This window comes from Colobus angolensis, unplaced genomic scaffold (assembly GCF_000951035.1).
Source record: "Colobus angolensis palliatus isolate OR3802 unplaced genomic scaffold, Cang.pa_1.0 Scaffold105, whole genome shotgun sequence".
NCBI lineage: Eukaryota > Metazoa > Chordata > Mammalia > Primates > Cercopithecidae > Colobus > Colobus angolensis.
This window is the reverse complement of record NW_012111475.1, coordinates 751,261-766,108: the sequence shown is the minus strand read 5'-3', so window position 1 is coordinate 766,108 and position 14,848 is coordinate 751,261. Positions and strand designations below refer to the sequence as shown.

The 14,848-nt window shown below is 51.9% G+C and overlaps 2 protein-coding genes across 8 annotated transcripts in view; one reads left to right on the top strand and one right to left on the bottom strand.

Annotated features, from left to right (window-relative positions):
• The window catches only part of BYSL (bystin-like), a 16,490-nt gene extending 9,897 nt beyond the window's left edge, over positions 1–6,593 (top strand). Inside the window, exons 2-7 of the mRNA XM_011943728.1 lie at positions 616–778; positions 3,658–3,796; positions 4,161–4,294; positions 4,938–5,098; positions 5,270–5,372; positions 5,912–6,593. Of these exons, the coding sequence (XP_011799118.1) occupies positions 616–778; positions 3,658–3,796; positions 4,161–4,294; positions 4,938–5,098; positions 5,270–5,372; positions 5,912–6,257 (1,046 nt within the window). The 3' untranslated portion in view covers positions 6,258–6,593. The remainder of the gene's footprint in view (positions 1–615; positions 779–3,657; positions 3,797–4,160; positions 4,295–4,937; positions 5,099–5,269; positions 5,373–5,911) is intronic.
• Positions 6,594–8,143: 1,550 nt separating this feature from the next.
• CCND3 (cyclin D3) overlaps positions 8,144–14,848 on the bottom strand; it is a 176,689-nt gene continuing 169,984 nt past the window's right edge. For 3 of the 7 annotated variants that reach the window (XM_011943774.1, XM_011943766.1, XM_011943736.1), the window contains exons 2-5: positions 13,562–13,777; positions 10,438–10,597; positions 9,761–9,897; positions 8,144–9,311 (exon numbers count right to left, since the gene is read on the bottom strand). In XM_011943774.1, coding sequence (XP_011799164.1) covers positions 9,144–9,311; positions 9,761–9,897; positions 10,438–10,597; positions 13,562–13,732 — 636 coding nt within the window. In that variant the 5' untranslated portion in view covers positions 13,733–13,777 and the 3' untranslated portion in view covers positions 8,144–9,143. Of the gene's footprint in view, positions 9,898–10,437; positions 10,598–13,561; positions 13,778–14,146 lie in introns of all 7 variants that reach the window. The other 4 variants (XM_011943755.1, XM_011943781.1, XM_011943745.1 and 1 more) reach the window with 4 other exon arrangements.

Below are 14,848 nucleotides of genomic sequence, written 5' to 3'. Positions count from 1 at the left end.
AGAGCGAGACTCCGTCTCAAAAAAAAAAAAGAAGCTCCTTCTACAGGCAGGGCACAGTGGCTCACGCCTGTAATCCCAGCACTTTGGGAGGCCGAGGTGAGCAGATCACTAGGGGTCGGGAGATCAAGACCAGCCTGGCCAACGTGGTGAAACCCCGACTGTACTAAAAATACAAAAAATTAACCGGTGGCGGGTGCCTATAGTCCCAGCTACTTGGGAGGTTCAGGCAGGAGAATGGCGTGAACCTGGGAGGCGGAGCTTGCAGTGAGCTGAGATTGGGCCACTGCACTCCAGCCTGGGCGATAGAGCGAGACTCTGTCTCAAAAAAAAAAAAAAAAAAAAGAAGTTCCTTCTACATAACTGAGTATGGTATGTTAACTATTATTTATGGCCATTGCTTTCTCATTGTTTCCTGTGTATACATTTTGTTTCTCAAGCATGATTGCAAGCCCCTGGGGACAGGGAGCTAATGCATGCCTCATTTGTTTCAGTGCACATACCTGTGTCTATCACAACCACATGTGAGGCCTGTACTACATAATGACTAAAGTTAAACTGACTAAATTCCTCAGCTACCTATTGCTGTGCTTATCCATTTAGTCTCCCCTCTTCTAGGTCCAAGAATGCCTCAGGATGGATCAGATGACGAGGACGAGGAGTGGCCCACCCTGGAGAAGGCTGCCACAATGACAGGGGTGGGCCACCATGCAGAGGTGGTCGTGGACCCTGAGGATGAGCGTGCCATAGAGATGTTCATGAACAAGAACCCTCCTGCCAGGTAGGTCTGGGGACTTGGGATAATGGATCCTTGTAGAAAGTTCCCACAGGAAAACAAGTTCCCTGGCAGACTTACGATTCCCTACTTTAGGAAAGGGCCTGGAGTTGCTAGTTGTAGGGGACCGCCTTGACAAAACTGGCCCATCCTCAGTGGACCACTGTGAGTGGGAATGATCCAGCCTCAGAAAACATTGTGTCCTTCTGTCCATTTATTGTACAACTGCCCAATTGCCAGGGAAACAGCTCCAGGCCCATTTTACACCTCTGGAGAGAGCCATCCTATTGCACCTGGTTTTGGTATTCTTAGTTTATTTAGTGGTAAGCTCAACTTCCTTGGACAAGTGTTCATATCCTAAGCTTCATTTAAGCCAGGGTTTTTCAACCTCAGCATTATTGACATTTTGGGCTGGGTAATTTTATGTGTGTGTGGAGGCTATCCTGTGCAGTGTAGGATGTTTAGTAGATATCTCTGATCTCTACCTTCTAGACTCCAGTAGCAACCTTCCCTCTAATTACGAAAACCAAAAATGACATCAGACGTTGCTAAATGTCCTCTGGGAGGCGAGACTGCTCCCAGTTAGGACCACTAATTTATTCCCATCTAGAATAAATGCTAGCTCCAAAACATGCAGGCATTTAGACTGCCTGTGGTCAAACTCCTGAGCCCATAAATTTTGGCCGTGGGGAGTAGAGTCTAGGATAAGGGTCCTCAACCAGTTCATTCTGACCCTGTGATATTAACATAATGGTTTCCCTGATACTTTAGATTGTTTGGGGTTAATGCATCTCTCATTGCTAACTGTACTGTAAAAGGACAAGGAGGCTGATAAATTCTGTGGCAGCTTATTTGAAAATGCAGAATAGGCCGGGCGTGGTGGCTCAAGCCTATAATCCCAGCACTTTGGGAGGCCGAGACGGTTGGATCACGAGGTCAGGAGATCGAGACCATCCTGGCTAACACCGTGAAACCCCATCTCTACTAAAAAATACAAAAAACTAGCCAGGCGAGGTGGCGGGCGCCTGTAGTCCCAGCTACTCGGGAGGCTGAGGCAGGAGAATGGCGTAAACCCGGGAGGCAGAGCTTGCAGTGAGCTGAGATCCGGCCACTGCACTCCAGCCTGGGCGATAGAGCGAGACTCCGTCTCAAAAAAAAAAAAAAAAAGAAAATGCAGAATGAAGAAATGAAAATGAGCCCCTCTCCCAGATTGATGCCTAACAGTTGAAATACATGTCACAAAATATGTACTTGGGCCTGTCCCACCAGAGAGCCTCTCAGGTTCTCACTCAGCACCTCTTAACTCCTACTTCACTGATAACGCTGACAAATTTAGCAGAATGCTTTTCCAACTTGCAGTAAATAGAATAGACAGGCTCCTTGAAGTAATCAGAACTTCTGGCAGTTGTAAGAAATGATAGCTGGCGTCTTCAGAAAGTAAGCCTAGATCAACATGAATTCAACAATCAGAGGCCATTTAGTTTGGGGGCACATTATAAGGTACTATAAAGCACCTTAACTTAAGACTTTCAAAAACCTGAGTTTGACTCTTAACCCCACCTGACGGCTGTGAGGCCCAGTTCCCATGTCTGCATAAGTTTCCGTGTCCTATAAGTGTTGCACTGACTCTAGGACTGAAAAGTCCCAAACTCAGTGCCTGGCATTGAGTAGGACCTCAGAAAAGAGAAGCAGTTTGTTTTTTGTTTTGTTTTGTGACTGGGTCTCACTCTAACTCACGCTGGAGGGCAATGGTGTGATCTCAGCTCACTGCAACCTCAACCTCTCGAGTAGCTGGGATTACAGGCGCTCACCACCATGCCTGGCTACTTTTTGTTTTATTAGTAGAGACGGGGTTTCACCATGTTGGCCAGCCTGGTCTCAAACTCCTGACCTCACGTGATTCACCTCCTTCAGCCTCGCAAAGTACTGAGATTACAAACATGAGCCACTGCACCCAACTGAGGAGCAGCTTTAAATACATTTCAGTCTGGGCATGGTGGCCCAGACCTGTAATCTCAGTACTTTGGGATCCCAAAGCAGGAGCCCAGAAATGTGAGACCAGCCTGGGCAACATGGGGAGACCCTATCTCTACAAAAGAATAAAATACTAGCTGGGCCTTGTGCTATGTGCCTGTGGTCCCAGCTACTTGAGAGATTGAGGCAGGAAGATCGCTTGAGCCAGAGAGATAGAGGCTGCAGTGAGCCATGATGGTGCCACTGCATGCCAACCTGGGCAACAGAGCTAGACTCTGTCTCAAAAATAAATAAATAAATACACTTCAGCAGCCTCTGAAGGCACTGGTATTATATGACAGCTCAAGGTGATGGTAATGCTGAATCATTAAGATAATGTTTGATATACCCAACAATACTGTGTTTACGGAGGCTGAAAAGAACATAATCAGTCTTAGAAATACTTCCATAGATACACTGCTGTGTACTGACCATTCCAAGTAATGAACAGACATTAACTTATTTAATCCTTCCATTAATCTTTTAAGGTGGGTACCGTTATTATTCCTATTTTACAAATGAGGAAACAGAGGCATAGAGAGGTAAAGTAACATGCCCAAGATCATACAGGGAGTGGGTAAGCCAGCATTTGAACCTGGGCAGACTGATTTCAGAATTGAGATTCATAATAACCTCCATACAACTGCCAGCTTTGTCCTAAATGGAACGACTTTCAGTTCCTTCGCACCCTGCAGTGATTCTGTCTGTGGTGGATGAATGGGCACAGAGAGGGAACTCTAAGCTGCACATCCCAGCAGGAACGCAGTATGTCAGTGCTCACAAGGGACTGTGGGGAATCTGGAGCTTCCTGGACAGTGACCACAGTGCTCCTTCCCTCCTCTCTCCCCTCCCCTTGGCACTTCCCCTCTTAGGCGCACCTTGGCTGACATCATCATGGAGAAGCTGACTGAGAAGCAGACAGAGGTTGAGACAGTCATGTCGGAGGTGTCGGGCTTCCCTATGCCGCAGCTGGACCCCCGAGTCCTAGAAGTCTACAGGGGGGTCCGGGAGGTAAGAGCTGAGAGGGGAGCCACAGTGGAAGACCCCTTTGGGGGCTGTGGGCTCCCGCCACAGGCTTTTGCCTTTTGCCTGCATCTCATACTAAAGAAGTCATGGCAGTAGAAAACAGACCTAAGAGGCAGAGTGTGTGGTTTCAGATTCCTGCTCTGCCTGTAAATGACTTGGCAACCTTGGGTCAGTTACTGGAACTCTCACTGGTCATCTGTAAAACGAGCATAATAATGGCACCTCCTTATAGGGTTATTGTGGGGATGAAATGAGTTAATATATTAAAAGCACCCAGACAAGTTCCTAGCCCCACAGCAAGCTTGCCATATGTGGATGACAGTGATTGTTTCACCTCCCTCATCCCTAGGTATTATCTAAGTACCGCAGTGGAAAACTGCCTAAGGCATTTAAGATCATCCCTGCACTCTCCAACTGGGAGCAAATCCTCTACGTCACAGAGCCTGACGCCTGGACTGCAGCCGCCATGTACCAAGCCACCAGGTAGAGTAGATGGGGGTTTGCAGGCCTTGGGTCTATAGGTGCAGGCTGGGCTTGGGACAGACAGGTTTTCCTTGCCTCTGGCCCCGGGGGCCTCTCTGCTACTTTATAGCATCATTTTTCTAGCTTTTCCTGTGTCATTTTTTGGGGCCAAGACCCATTAGCCAGTTAGGAACCCTCTGTGATGAATTTCTAGGGGAAGAGGCTTTTATAGCCACTGGGATACAGCCCTCCATGATCAATTTCTAGGGGAGAGGCTTTTATAACCACTGGATACAACCCTGTAGCAGGACCCTCAGAAGTCTGTGACTGTCCAGGCATGCTCAGGGCCCTAGTGATAGCAAAATCGAGAGGAGCCATGATAGCAAGAGGAAGGAGAGTAGCTGAGTAGCCATCAGTTTGCACGAGCTCTGGCTCTCCCACAGACAGACGGCACTCCCCATTTGGGTATATCTCGTTGCCCCTCCTATTCTCTCTCTAAGCTGATGGGTGTTGGATGCACACAGCTCCCACACATCCCTCACTGAAAGAAAGGTCTCATATTTTACTTTAAAACCTCTTGTATGTACTATCCATGGTGATATTTAATGGGCCAGGTCCAGACTGTTGTGTGACTTGGAAACTTCCCCCACTTAACTCCCACTAGGATTTTTGCCTCTAACCTGAAGGAACGCATGGCCCAGCGCTTCTACAACCTTGTCCTGCTCCCGCGAGTACGAGACGACATTGCCGAATACAAACGACTCAACTTCCATCTCTACATGGCTCTCAAGAAAGCCCTTTTCAAACCTGGAGCCTGGTTCAAAGGTGGGATCCCAGAGGCAGGGAAGAAAGGGAAGGGCTGGAGCTTCTCTGGGGAACACAGCAGGCCTGGTGTGGGAAATTGCTAGCTGTCCCTGGGCTGGGTGGGAATGCTTCCTGCTGTAACTCCTTTTTCTTATCCTGGGCTCATAGTGACTGCCCTTTGACTCTCCCCAGGGGTCCTGATTCCACTGTGCGAGTCTGGCACTTGTACCCTCCGGGAAGCCATCATTGTGGGTAGCATCATCACCAAGTGCTCCATCCCTGTGTTGCACTCCAGGTAGCGTTGCTGGGGGTGGAGCAGGGGGGTGGGGGCTGGTCAGTGGATATCCAGATAGTGGAATTGCCAGGACTTGGGGATGGGTAGAATGGAGAAGAAGCTAAGGATAGCCTTGGGTTTGTGCTTGTTTAAGCCAATGAGTAGGTGTATCACTATCCCCCTAAATGTAAGTTCTGCAACAACAGGGCCCGAGTGCCTGGTATAAAGAAAGTACTCAGTAAATAGATGAACAAATGAGTAGGAAACACAGGGAGAACGTAGTTAGGGTGGAGACGCTGAGATGTTTGGACCATACTCTAGTTGGGTACTGAAACAAGCAGTCTATGCTGGAGGTAGAGATTTGGGTGGATCCCTGTAGAGATGGTGACTGAAGTCAAGGGAGTATAATACGATTGGGTAGGTGAGAAGGTCCCTGGGGAATACCATAGTGTAAAGGCCAGCAGAGGGGAAGAAAAAAGGGGGAAAGCACAGAGGGAGAAGTAGGATCCTTCTTCCAATGTTTTCCCTGCTAACTCTACCCCACCTCCCTTTCCCACTAGTGCGGCCATGTTGAAAATTGCTGAGATGGAATACAGTGGTGCCAACAGCATCTTCCTGCGACTGCTGCTGGATAAGAAGTATGCACTGCCTTACCGGGTGCTGGATGCCCTAGTCTTCCACTTCCTGGGGTTCCGGACAGAGAAGCGTGAACTGCCTGTGCTCTGGCACCAGTGCCTCCTGACTTTGGTCCAGCGCTACAAGGCCGACTTGGCCACAGACCAGAAAGAGGCCCTCTTAGAACTGCTCCGGCTGCAGCCCCATCCACAGCTATCCCCCGAAATCAGGCGTGAGCTTCAGAGCGCAGTCCCCCGAGATGTAGAAGATGTTCCCATCACCATGGAGTGAGAAAACAGTCAGTTGTCCTGGCAAAAGGGGTTTGGAAGGACACCAAGACCCCCGTTGGTGACCGAAGATGACACCAAACCTTAATGGCTAAAGACCCAGATCAGGGCAGTGACAGATCATAGGAACATCTATGGCTCCCAGTCCAGGACAGGAAGGACTGAGGGTCTGGCTGGTTCCCTCTTCCATTCTAGGCCCTTATCCCTGTTCAGTTCTGAGAGCCGACTTATACCATACACTGGCATTCCCAGTCCCCAGCTGGGGCTTGGTGTGAGTACTTTTTCTATGGCTGTTGTGTCAGGTCACTGTGGATAAAGGCAAAGGCAGATATTTATTGAACCTCTGTGTTTGGTGTAGTCAATGGAGGTGGGCATTACTCCTGTTAGTATCTGGAAGATGGAGGACATTCTTGTCCCGTTTATATGGGACCCACCTCCCTTGATCTCCAAGCTTGTTTCTCCAGGCTACACTCACCTTGTTAGCCACCTGGGGACACATCCTCTGCCTTCCCCCATCACAGGCTGCAGCAGCCAGGAGCAGGTTATCCAAAGATGGCCATGTGTCAGCTGTGGATGAAAGGACTACAAGAGAAAACTTGAGGAAAGCAGAGATACAGTCAAGAAAGGCCAGAGAATAAGGCTGGGCCCAAGAATGGTTAGATCAGAGCTAGCATCAAACAGGCTCCCTTTCTGGCTCTTCAGCCAATGAAAGCTTTAGTGACTAGTAAACTACGGCCAAGTGCCCCTTTTTTTGTTGATTTATTTTTTGAGACAGAGTCTCGCTCTGTTGCCCAGGCTGGAGTACAGTGGCATGATCTTGGCTCACTGCAGCCTCTGCCTCCTGGGTTCGATAGTTTCTCCTGCCTCAGCCTCCTGAGTAGCTGAGACTACACGTGCATGCCACCACGCCTGGCTAATTTTTGTATTTTTAGTAGAGATGGGGTTTCACCAGGTTGGCCAGGCTGGTCTCAAACTCCTGACTTCAGGTGATCCACTGGCCTCAGCCTCCCAAAGTGCTGGGATGACAGGCGTGAGCCACCGCACCCAGCCCAAGTGCCCGTTTTTGTGTGGCCCAGGAGCTAAGAATGATTTTTCCATTTTTAAATGGGGAAAAAAAGCAACAGTATTTTGTGATAGGTAGGAATTACATGAAATTCCAGTTTCAGCATCCATAATTTTGTTGGAACAGCCACGCTCACCCATTTACGTTTCCTGTGGCTGCTTTTGTGCTACAACAGCAGAGTTAAGTGTAATCCTATAACCCTTATTTGCTTCTGAAATTGTGCATTTGTTCCAACCCATTTAATATATTTGGGAACAGTTTGATCATAATGCAGGCTTAATGTTTGCTCGTGTATGATTTTATCCTCGAGAAACATTAGGTGAATATGGGAAACTGTACCCAGCTGAACCAAGCCTAACTAGTACACAAAACTCACACCTGAACATGTACTAGCTACCTCACTCAGCTCCCCACCTGTGTTGAACAACTCTTCCAACATCCACTTCCAAAAGCAAAGTGCAAGTCTTCAAGGTAAAAGGCCATATTTATTGTAATATTTATGTATTTCTCAACCATTTGACATATGTAAAAACCAAGCTATCCTTTTTTAAAAATGTGTCACTCATTTGAGTGTTGTGCTTCAAGCCCCATTTTTCCCACGAGACCTGTGGTTTTTATTTTGCAAATTGCATGGCATAGTGATTTTCAGGAACGCATAGGTCACATTATAAAGCAGAACTGATTATATTTGGGTCAGAGACCATATAGCCCGCAAAGCCTAAATATCCAGCCCTTTACAGAAAAGGCTCAATGATCCCTGCTTTAGACCACTGACTTCTGCCTCCTTACCTCATACAGTCCAGAAATAGACTTAACCCACACACCAATCCAAGAAGCCAAAGCCAGTTTTATTTCACAATCTTTTATTACAGTAGGATGATGGTCCTGGGCCACCAGCCTAAACCTTGTGGCCTTAGGAAAGACCTGTGTCGACAGGGCTTGCCTCCCTCTCTAGACAGGGGCTCAGCCACCTCCAGGGCATCCCTGTTGCATTTTCCCTGCTGGAGGATGGGGCAGAGGGACAACGGGAGAGGAGGGCATGACCCCACCCCAGGCTGTAGCAGCTCCTCGGCCACAGTGATCCTTTTGCCAGTAGCAGAAGGGAGGAAAACAGCAACCACCAGGGTTACCACCACTTGTGGGATGGCCAGGACCCCGTTATGTCCTCTTACAGTTGTGCTCAAAGCAATTAATAAATTAAAATGAGCCTTCGGCAGCAAAGCTGTCAATCACACAGAAGCTGAGCAGAAAGCAAAGCAAAGAGGAATTTATAGCTTCTCTGGCTAAGGCCTAGGCCCCTCCCTCTAGGAGCAGCTGTCAGCACGGATTATATAGGGGCCTCCAAAAGTACTGAGAGGAGCCATCTAGACTATTCCCCCTCATACGTGTCTATCATGCATGAAATTTCAGAGGGACCCCAATCCAAATGCAATAACCCTAGAAGGGGCAACACCTTTAGAAGGCACTAGAGCATTTTGGCAGTTGAAAACAGCCCCTAGGGGTGGGGGGCGCTCAAAAGGAATGCTGGCGTATGTATCCAATTCTGTCCCATCAGCCTGGCCCACCCCCAGCTAGAGTTGGGAAAGGCGCTGCTGGTCAGATGCAGGGAGGAGGAGCTTGACTAGCCACCAAAATGCAGACGTGGCTGGCCAGGCCCCTTAGTGCACACTGCGGGGATGGGTAGGACCAGACTCCTTGGGCTTTGTGAAGGGGGAACAGATGCCCCTTCAGGCTTCAGATGTGGTGTGATTTGTTCCTGGAGGCAGGGAGGTGGGTGGCAGTGGCCCCTCCTCTGCTTAGTGGCCACTCCAGAGGGCCTCTCCAGGGCTACAGGTGTATGGCTGTGACATCTGTAGGAGTGCTGGTCTGGCTGGGCCCTTGGCTGCTGGAGCCCCGGGGGGCTTTGGGCGCTGGGCTGGAGCTGGTCTGGGCGGCTTCCCTGAGGCTCTCCCTGAGTGCAGCTTCGATCTGCTCCTGACAGGCCCGCAGGCAGTCCTGGGAACATGGGAGAACAGTGAGGAGCGAACACTCCCCCCCATAGCATCTGGCAGCAGGTGCAGGGGAAGGACAGCTCCCAACACATGGGGAAGTCTGGGGAGGTTAGGCCACAGCCCAGCCCCTGGAATCGCTCTTCAGTTCTCAGAAACTAGCAAGAGGATGTGGCAAGGGAGTGTGAGAGCAGCCCTGCATCTGACACTGAATCCCCCACCCCCACTCCAGCACACCACTTGGCAAGAAAAGAGCCCCTAGGGCCAGTGCTCTTCACCCCACCCAAGATACTTGCTCTTCTCCAGACCAAGGCAGGAGATAAAAAGCCACAAAGCCCCAAGGTTGTGAAACCAGGACTCGGGACCAGGTTGGGGTTGGAGGTTTCCCTCTACTGGAGGCTCAGGGCATAGCACTATATGAATGGAGAGGCTGCTGCCCAGCTGCCCAGCACTCACCACTTCAGTGCCAGTGATCCCTGCCAGCAGCTCTGTGAGCTCATCCCCGGACATGGAGCAGGCACCCAGGCCTTGCACTGCAGCCCCAATGCTGCCCGTGGCGATCATGGATGGCGGGTACATGGCAAAGGTATAATCTTGGAGAGGAGGAAAGGGAACCATGAGATGAGGAAACCTGAAGGATAACAGCCAGCATGGACTTCTGACTCCTCGGAAAGTGCCAGGCAGCATGAGTAGAGCAGAGGACATGCTAGAAAACTCCAGCAGTGGGTGGGGCAAGATATCGGCAAGGGAGGAAGACAGGAAAGAGTATCTTTCCTAGAGATCAGGACCAACTGCCAGTTTCCATAGGTCCAGGGAATAGACAAGACACTCCCTAGTGTGGGAACACAACTAGGGCCAAGAGACAGGAGTTCTGTTCCCAACATGTTCACTGTCAGACCTTGGGTGAGTCACTTCTCTCTATACCCTCGGTGTCCCTCCTACAAACTGGAGGGGTCTGAGATCCCATAGAGCTGATTATGACCTGCTTTTCTGTATCGAGACTGGGGGCTCAGAGGGGATGTAACTTTCACAAATGAATTTTGACAGTAGAAACCAGAATCTCCTAGTTACCTTTCACCCTTATAAGTCTAATGATTTTTCCAATTTGGCAAAAATGTGCACAGGGCTCTTACCTGTAGCACAGAGGGCCAAAAAGGTCTGGGCGTGCTTTTTGACCAGGGCCTGTCGGTCACGGGGCAGAGAAAGCCGGTGCAGAATGAGGGCCAGGAAATCATGTGCAATCACAGCAGCCAGGTCCCACTTGAGCTTCCCTAGGACCAGCACCTCCCAGTCCTGGAAAAGGGGGAAAAGGGTGGGTCAGTGGCTGGAGAAGGGAAGAGGAAGGAGTAAAGCAGAAGTCTCAAAGTCTCATAGGCAGGGAAGCTCATCAAACTTTTAAAGCCCAAGACCTCAGCTTCTGATTTTAAGGCCAGGCATCATGGAGTTCAAGGCAGGGAAGAGGAGGGGGCATGTGCTTTGAGCACTTACTGATCATTTACTAGGTGCCAGGACAACATGCTTTACATGGATTATCCCTTTTAATCCTGTCTGGTTATGTTTAAGGGGCCAATAATTCAGGCCTTCTCCTGACTTCATTCAGGGCTCTGAGGATTTCTCCAGCCATGGCTGAAAGACGGAAGCAGCAGATACCACAGCATCACTATGAACTGGGGACTCCTCTGGGATGAAGCAGAAAGACTCTCCCAACCCCAAGGATTTGTGAAAGGGCAGATCACCACTAGCTTCCCCTGCAACTCTGCATCCCAGCCAAGTCCACACCTCTTGAATCAACAGGAGGGAGTATGACTCCTCCAATGACAGCCACTGAGCCTTTTCTGAGGTTCCTCAAAGGGGAGATTGCCCAACCCAAGCCACATCCCCTTGGTAGGATATCAGGGACAGGTCCTGAAGTATAGCACCCCACCCCACCCCCTTTAGCTGGAACCCATAGTGCCCCATGCCACTTGACTTTCAGGAAGATAGGTGGAGGCCAAGCCAGACAGGATGGCTCCAAATGATTCCTGAGGGATCAAGTCCTATCCTCACCTACCCAAGCCTACCTGCCAGTACTAGGTTTTGGGAGAAGCCTGGAAGCCTCACCCCAATCCACTCATCATGGGTTCCCAGACCTGGCCCCATTTCTGAGTTGCACACATGAGGATTTCTTCATTGTTTTATCTCAGGAAGGAACTTGTGGGTTTGACTCCTTATTGAGGCAGAAATGGCAACCCCACCCAACCTCTTCCAGGCCCCAGCCACAGCTGTCTCTGTCTTGGCCCCAGCTTAGGTGTCAGCCTCTCAAATCAGTCTCTACCCTCAAAGAGCCCCAGAGAAAACAGCCTGGCCAGAAATGAGGCAGAGAAATTACAACGCTACTCCCAGTGAATGTCCCAGGAGCCAACTCCTAACTCAGCAGTTAACAGAAGGGACCCAGCTTCTAAGGAAGCATCTGGAAGGCAACTGGGGGTGGGACTCTCCCCGCAACTGGGGAGGCGAGGGGTCATGTTTGAGGGAAGGTGGCCACCCTTCCCCATATCCAGGCAACCAGAGAATCCCAGTGTTAATTGGTGGAGAACACACCCCTGGGAGTGCTTAGCTTCAGTGGGTGGCAGCGGCCACCACATCCCTGACTTTTTAGACAACCTGGTCTAGCTAGAAGACCCAGGTTCTACACTCATCTGCTCAGTGCGATGCTGAGGCAGGGACCTTTCCCTCCCTCCTTGGGCCTCAGCCTCCTACCCTGCATGGACCAATTGGAGTTCTCAGAGGTCTCTTCCAACCTTGACCTTCTAGGAAGTCTTCTGGGCACTCCACCCCCAGCTCAGACAAAGGGAAGAGTACTTTTTGCCTGCACTGAAAAACCCTCATATGTGGGCACACACACCACCTCCATCTTTTCACAAAAAGGAAGTTCCCCTTCTACCTTCCAGCCCCAACCCCTCCAAAAACATCTTGCTCTCTGGCCCTGGAAACTAGCTCCACCTTCAGACTTGCCAAAAACTACCAGATTCATCACAAAGAGCTGTGGAGCCTCCTGGATTCCCAACTCTGGCCTCCTACTCCCATCTCTGAGCTACTTGGCAGGAAGAGGAATCCTGTTCCTCGACTTCACAGCAGTCGGGGGCCCCAGTACCCTGGCTTCCCTGCCAGCCAATCACAGCAGCCTACTTGCTGCCCTCCTCCCTGGGAGATGGGGCCCAGAGACTCCTCTCAGGGTCAGCAGAAGACTTGGCCCGCCACAGAGCAAGGTGGAAGAAGGTGCCAGCTCACCCACCCTCTCCCCCCAGCCCCCTAGGAGACAATCTGCATGTCCTAAATAACGTCTTCCAGATCCAGCAGCTCCCCCGCCTTCTGAGGCAGGACTGAGGCTCCTTCTGAGGCGGGACAGAACCGGTGACTTTCCTACCCTGTCTGAGTCCAGCGCAAGTTTCCAGCAAGAGGCCCAGGGAGCCACTTCCCAAACCACAGGAGTGACAGCAGCTCCCCACAGGGTTATGAAAGACCTTGGTCAGAGAGGGCGGGCCGGGGGAGGGGGCACCATTATCACATCGGAAGCAGCTGCAGCTCACCTCCCTGCCTGTCCCTCAGCTTGGGCCTTTGGCTAAGGGGGGTAGAGGGAGCTGTTTCCACCAGGCCCAAAGCAGCTGCTCCAGTTCCTCAGAATGAGGACAGGAAAGGATTAGGAAGAAGCTGTCTCTTCCGGGATATAAGAGGAAGCAAAGAAGGTGGGATGAAATACATCAGCCCTTCCTTAAAGCAATCAGAGCCTGGCTTTAATTGGCTCTGGGAGGTTTTTCTATCACAAAGTCCACATGAGGATAAAGACTCAACCAAGGCAAACCCCCTCCCCCACATGAAGCACATTCCACTCCCCTACTTCAGTGGGGGTGTGCAGGCATGCCCTTCTGCTGCCAATAAATAACTCATGGTGGCTGCGTAAACCCAGAGGCAAAGTACTAGTGAGTGTAGACATGCAGTTTGACTTGTTGCTATCTGGGGGAAAGACCAGGAAGGAGTGGCATCCCCTGGAGGTCAGGAGGGGGTTTAATGCCTGCCTGCAGCTCGAGCCTGGGCGGGAGTGACACTAACCATCACACCACACTGCCCCATCGTTTGTTCCACCCCAATTCCCTTCCCAAAGGTCCTGACCGCCTTGCTCCCTCTCCAGGGAGCAGAAAGCCTCTGATATCTCAAGCTTTCCTTTTCCTGGAAAGTGGGAGACAGTATGTGTCGGGGGTGGGGGGGTTACACACGCACCCGCAACTGGCGGGGAGAGACAGCGTGGTCGGTGTAGATGCACAGTTTTTCGATGGTCAGGGGCGTGGTCTCGCGCAGCTTGGAGGCCAGCAGCATGCAGACCGCACCCAGGAGCTGCAACTGCGCCTTTCGGGTGGGGACACAGGACAGGTAGCGATCCAGGTAGTTCATGGCCAGGGGGAAGACTTCCTCCTCACAGCGCTGCTCCTCACATACCTGGGGGAGGGCGCACAGTCACTGCTGGGGCCAGAGTGTGGGGAACACAGCAGCGCGGGGGTGGGGGCGCTGAAGTGAGGTGGGATAGGGAGCAAAAACGGGAGAGAGGGTAAGCTACTTACAGAGACAAGGACCAATAAAAGAGGAGGATGGGCCCTCCCCAAGGTGACGCCCCCCACTTCCTCTGCGCGGCCTCCTCCCCTCTCCCCTTGGTGGGGTGGGGGTGGTAAAGTCAAGGAGCCCTTCCTCACGAAGGATTCCAAACGGAGACTCCCCTCCCCCACAGACACGGGAAGTGGGACGCAAGGGTCACCCATGGTAGCCAGAGAGCTGGGACCTCACCCCCATCACCGCCACCACTGCACACACCCGAGGGGAAGGGAGGAGGCTCCTGCCGCTGCCTCCCGCACTTTTCATTTCCCTGTCGGCCGGAACAGGGCGCGCGCCACCCCCATCGCCTTCCCCGCCAGAACCCCGCGACAGACACAGGAACCGGCTCCCGGGCGGGGGCGGGGGCGGCCGAGCCCAGGGTTTTCCAGGCGCGCTCTCCGGAGAAGGCCAGGAGGGGGAGGGAAGCGGGAGACGCTGTGAGAAGCCGAAGGGGAGAGGATGTCCCTGGTCCCGTTTTCTCGGCCCGAAGAGAGGCACAGTTAGGGTGCCAAGTGACTGGCACTCACAGTCGGGAGGAGCCGATTAGGGCTTGGGAAAGCAAGGGAGGCAGCTGGCTAGGGTGCCCTAGTGGAAGGCCAGGCCCCGAGAGTCTTAGCCTCGGAGCATCCTGCAGATTGCTGTGGGGACCGCGATGTCCCGACAGGGCGGCCCCGGTGTGTCCAGACCCGGGAGCGGTGGGGGAGGGGGACGCGTCCGGGCGGTACCTCCAGCATCCAGTAAGCCAGCATCTTCCGCATGTGCGGCTTTATCTCCCGCTGCACGCACTGGAAGTAGGAGGCGCGGGGCACGTAGCGCTCCTCTAGGCGGAGCAGGCTCTGCAGGACACGCTGGTCCCCGAGTAGCCGCGGGTCCGGCCCGGCCCGGGGCGCGTGCCGGGTGCCTTCGCAACACAGCAGCTCC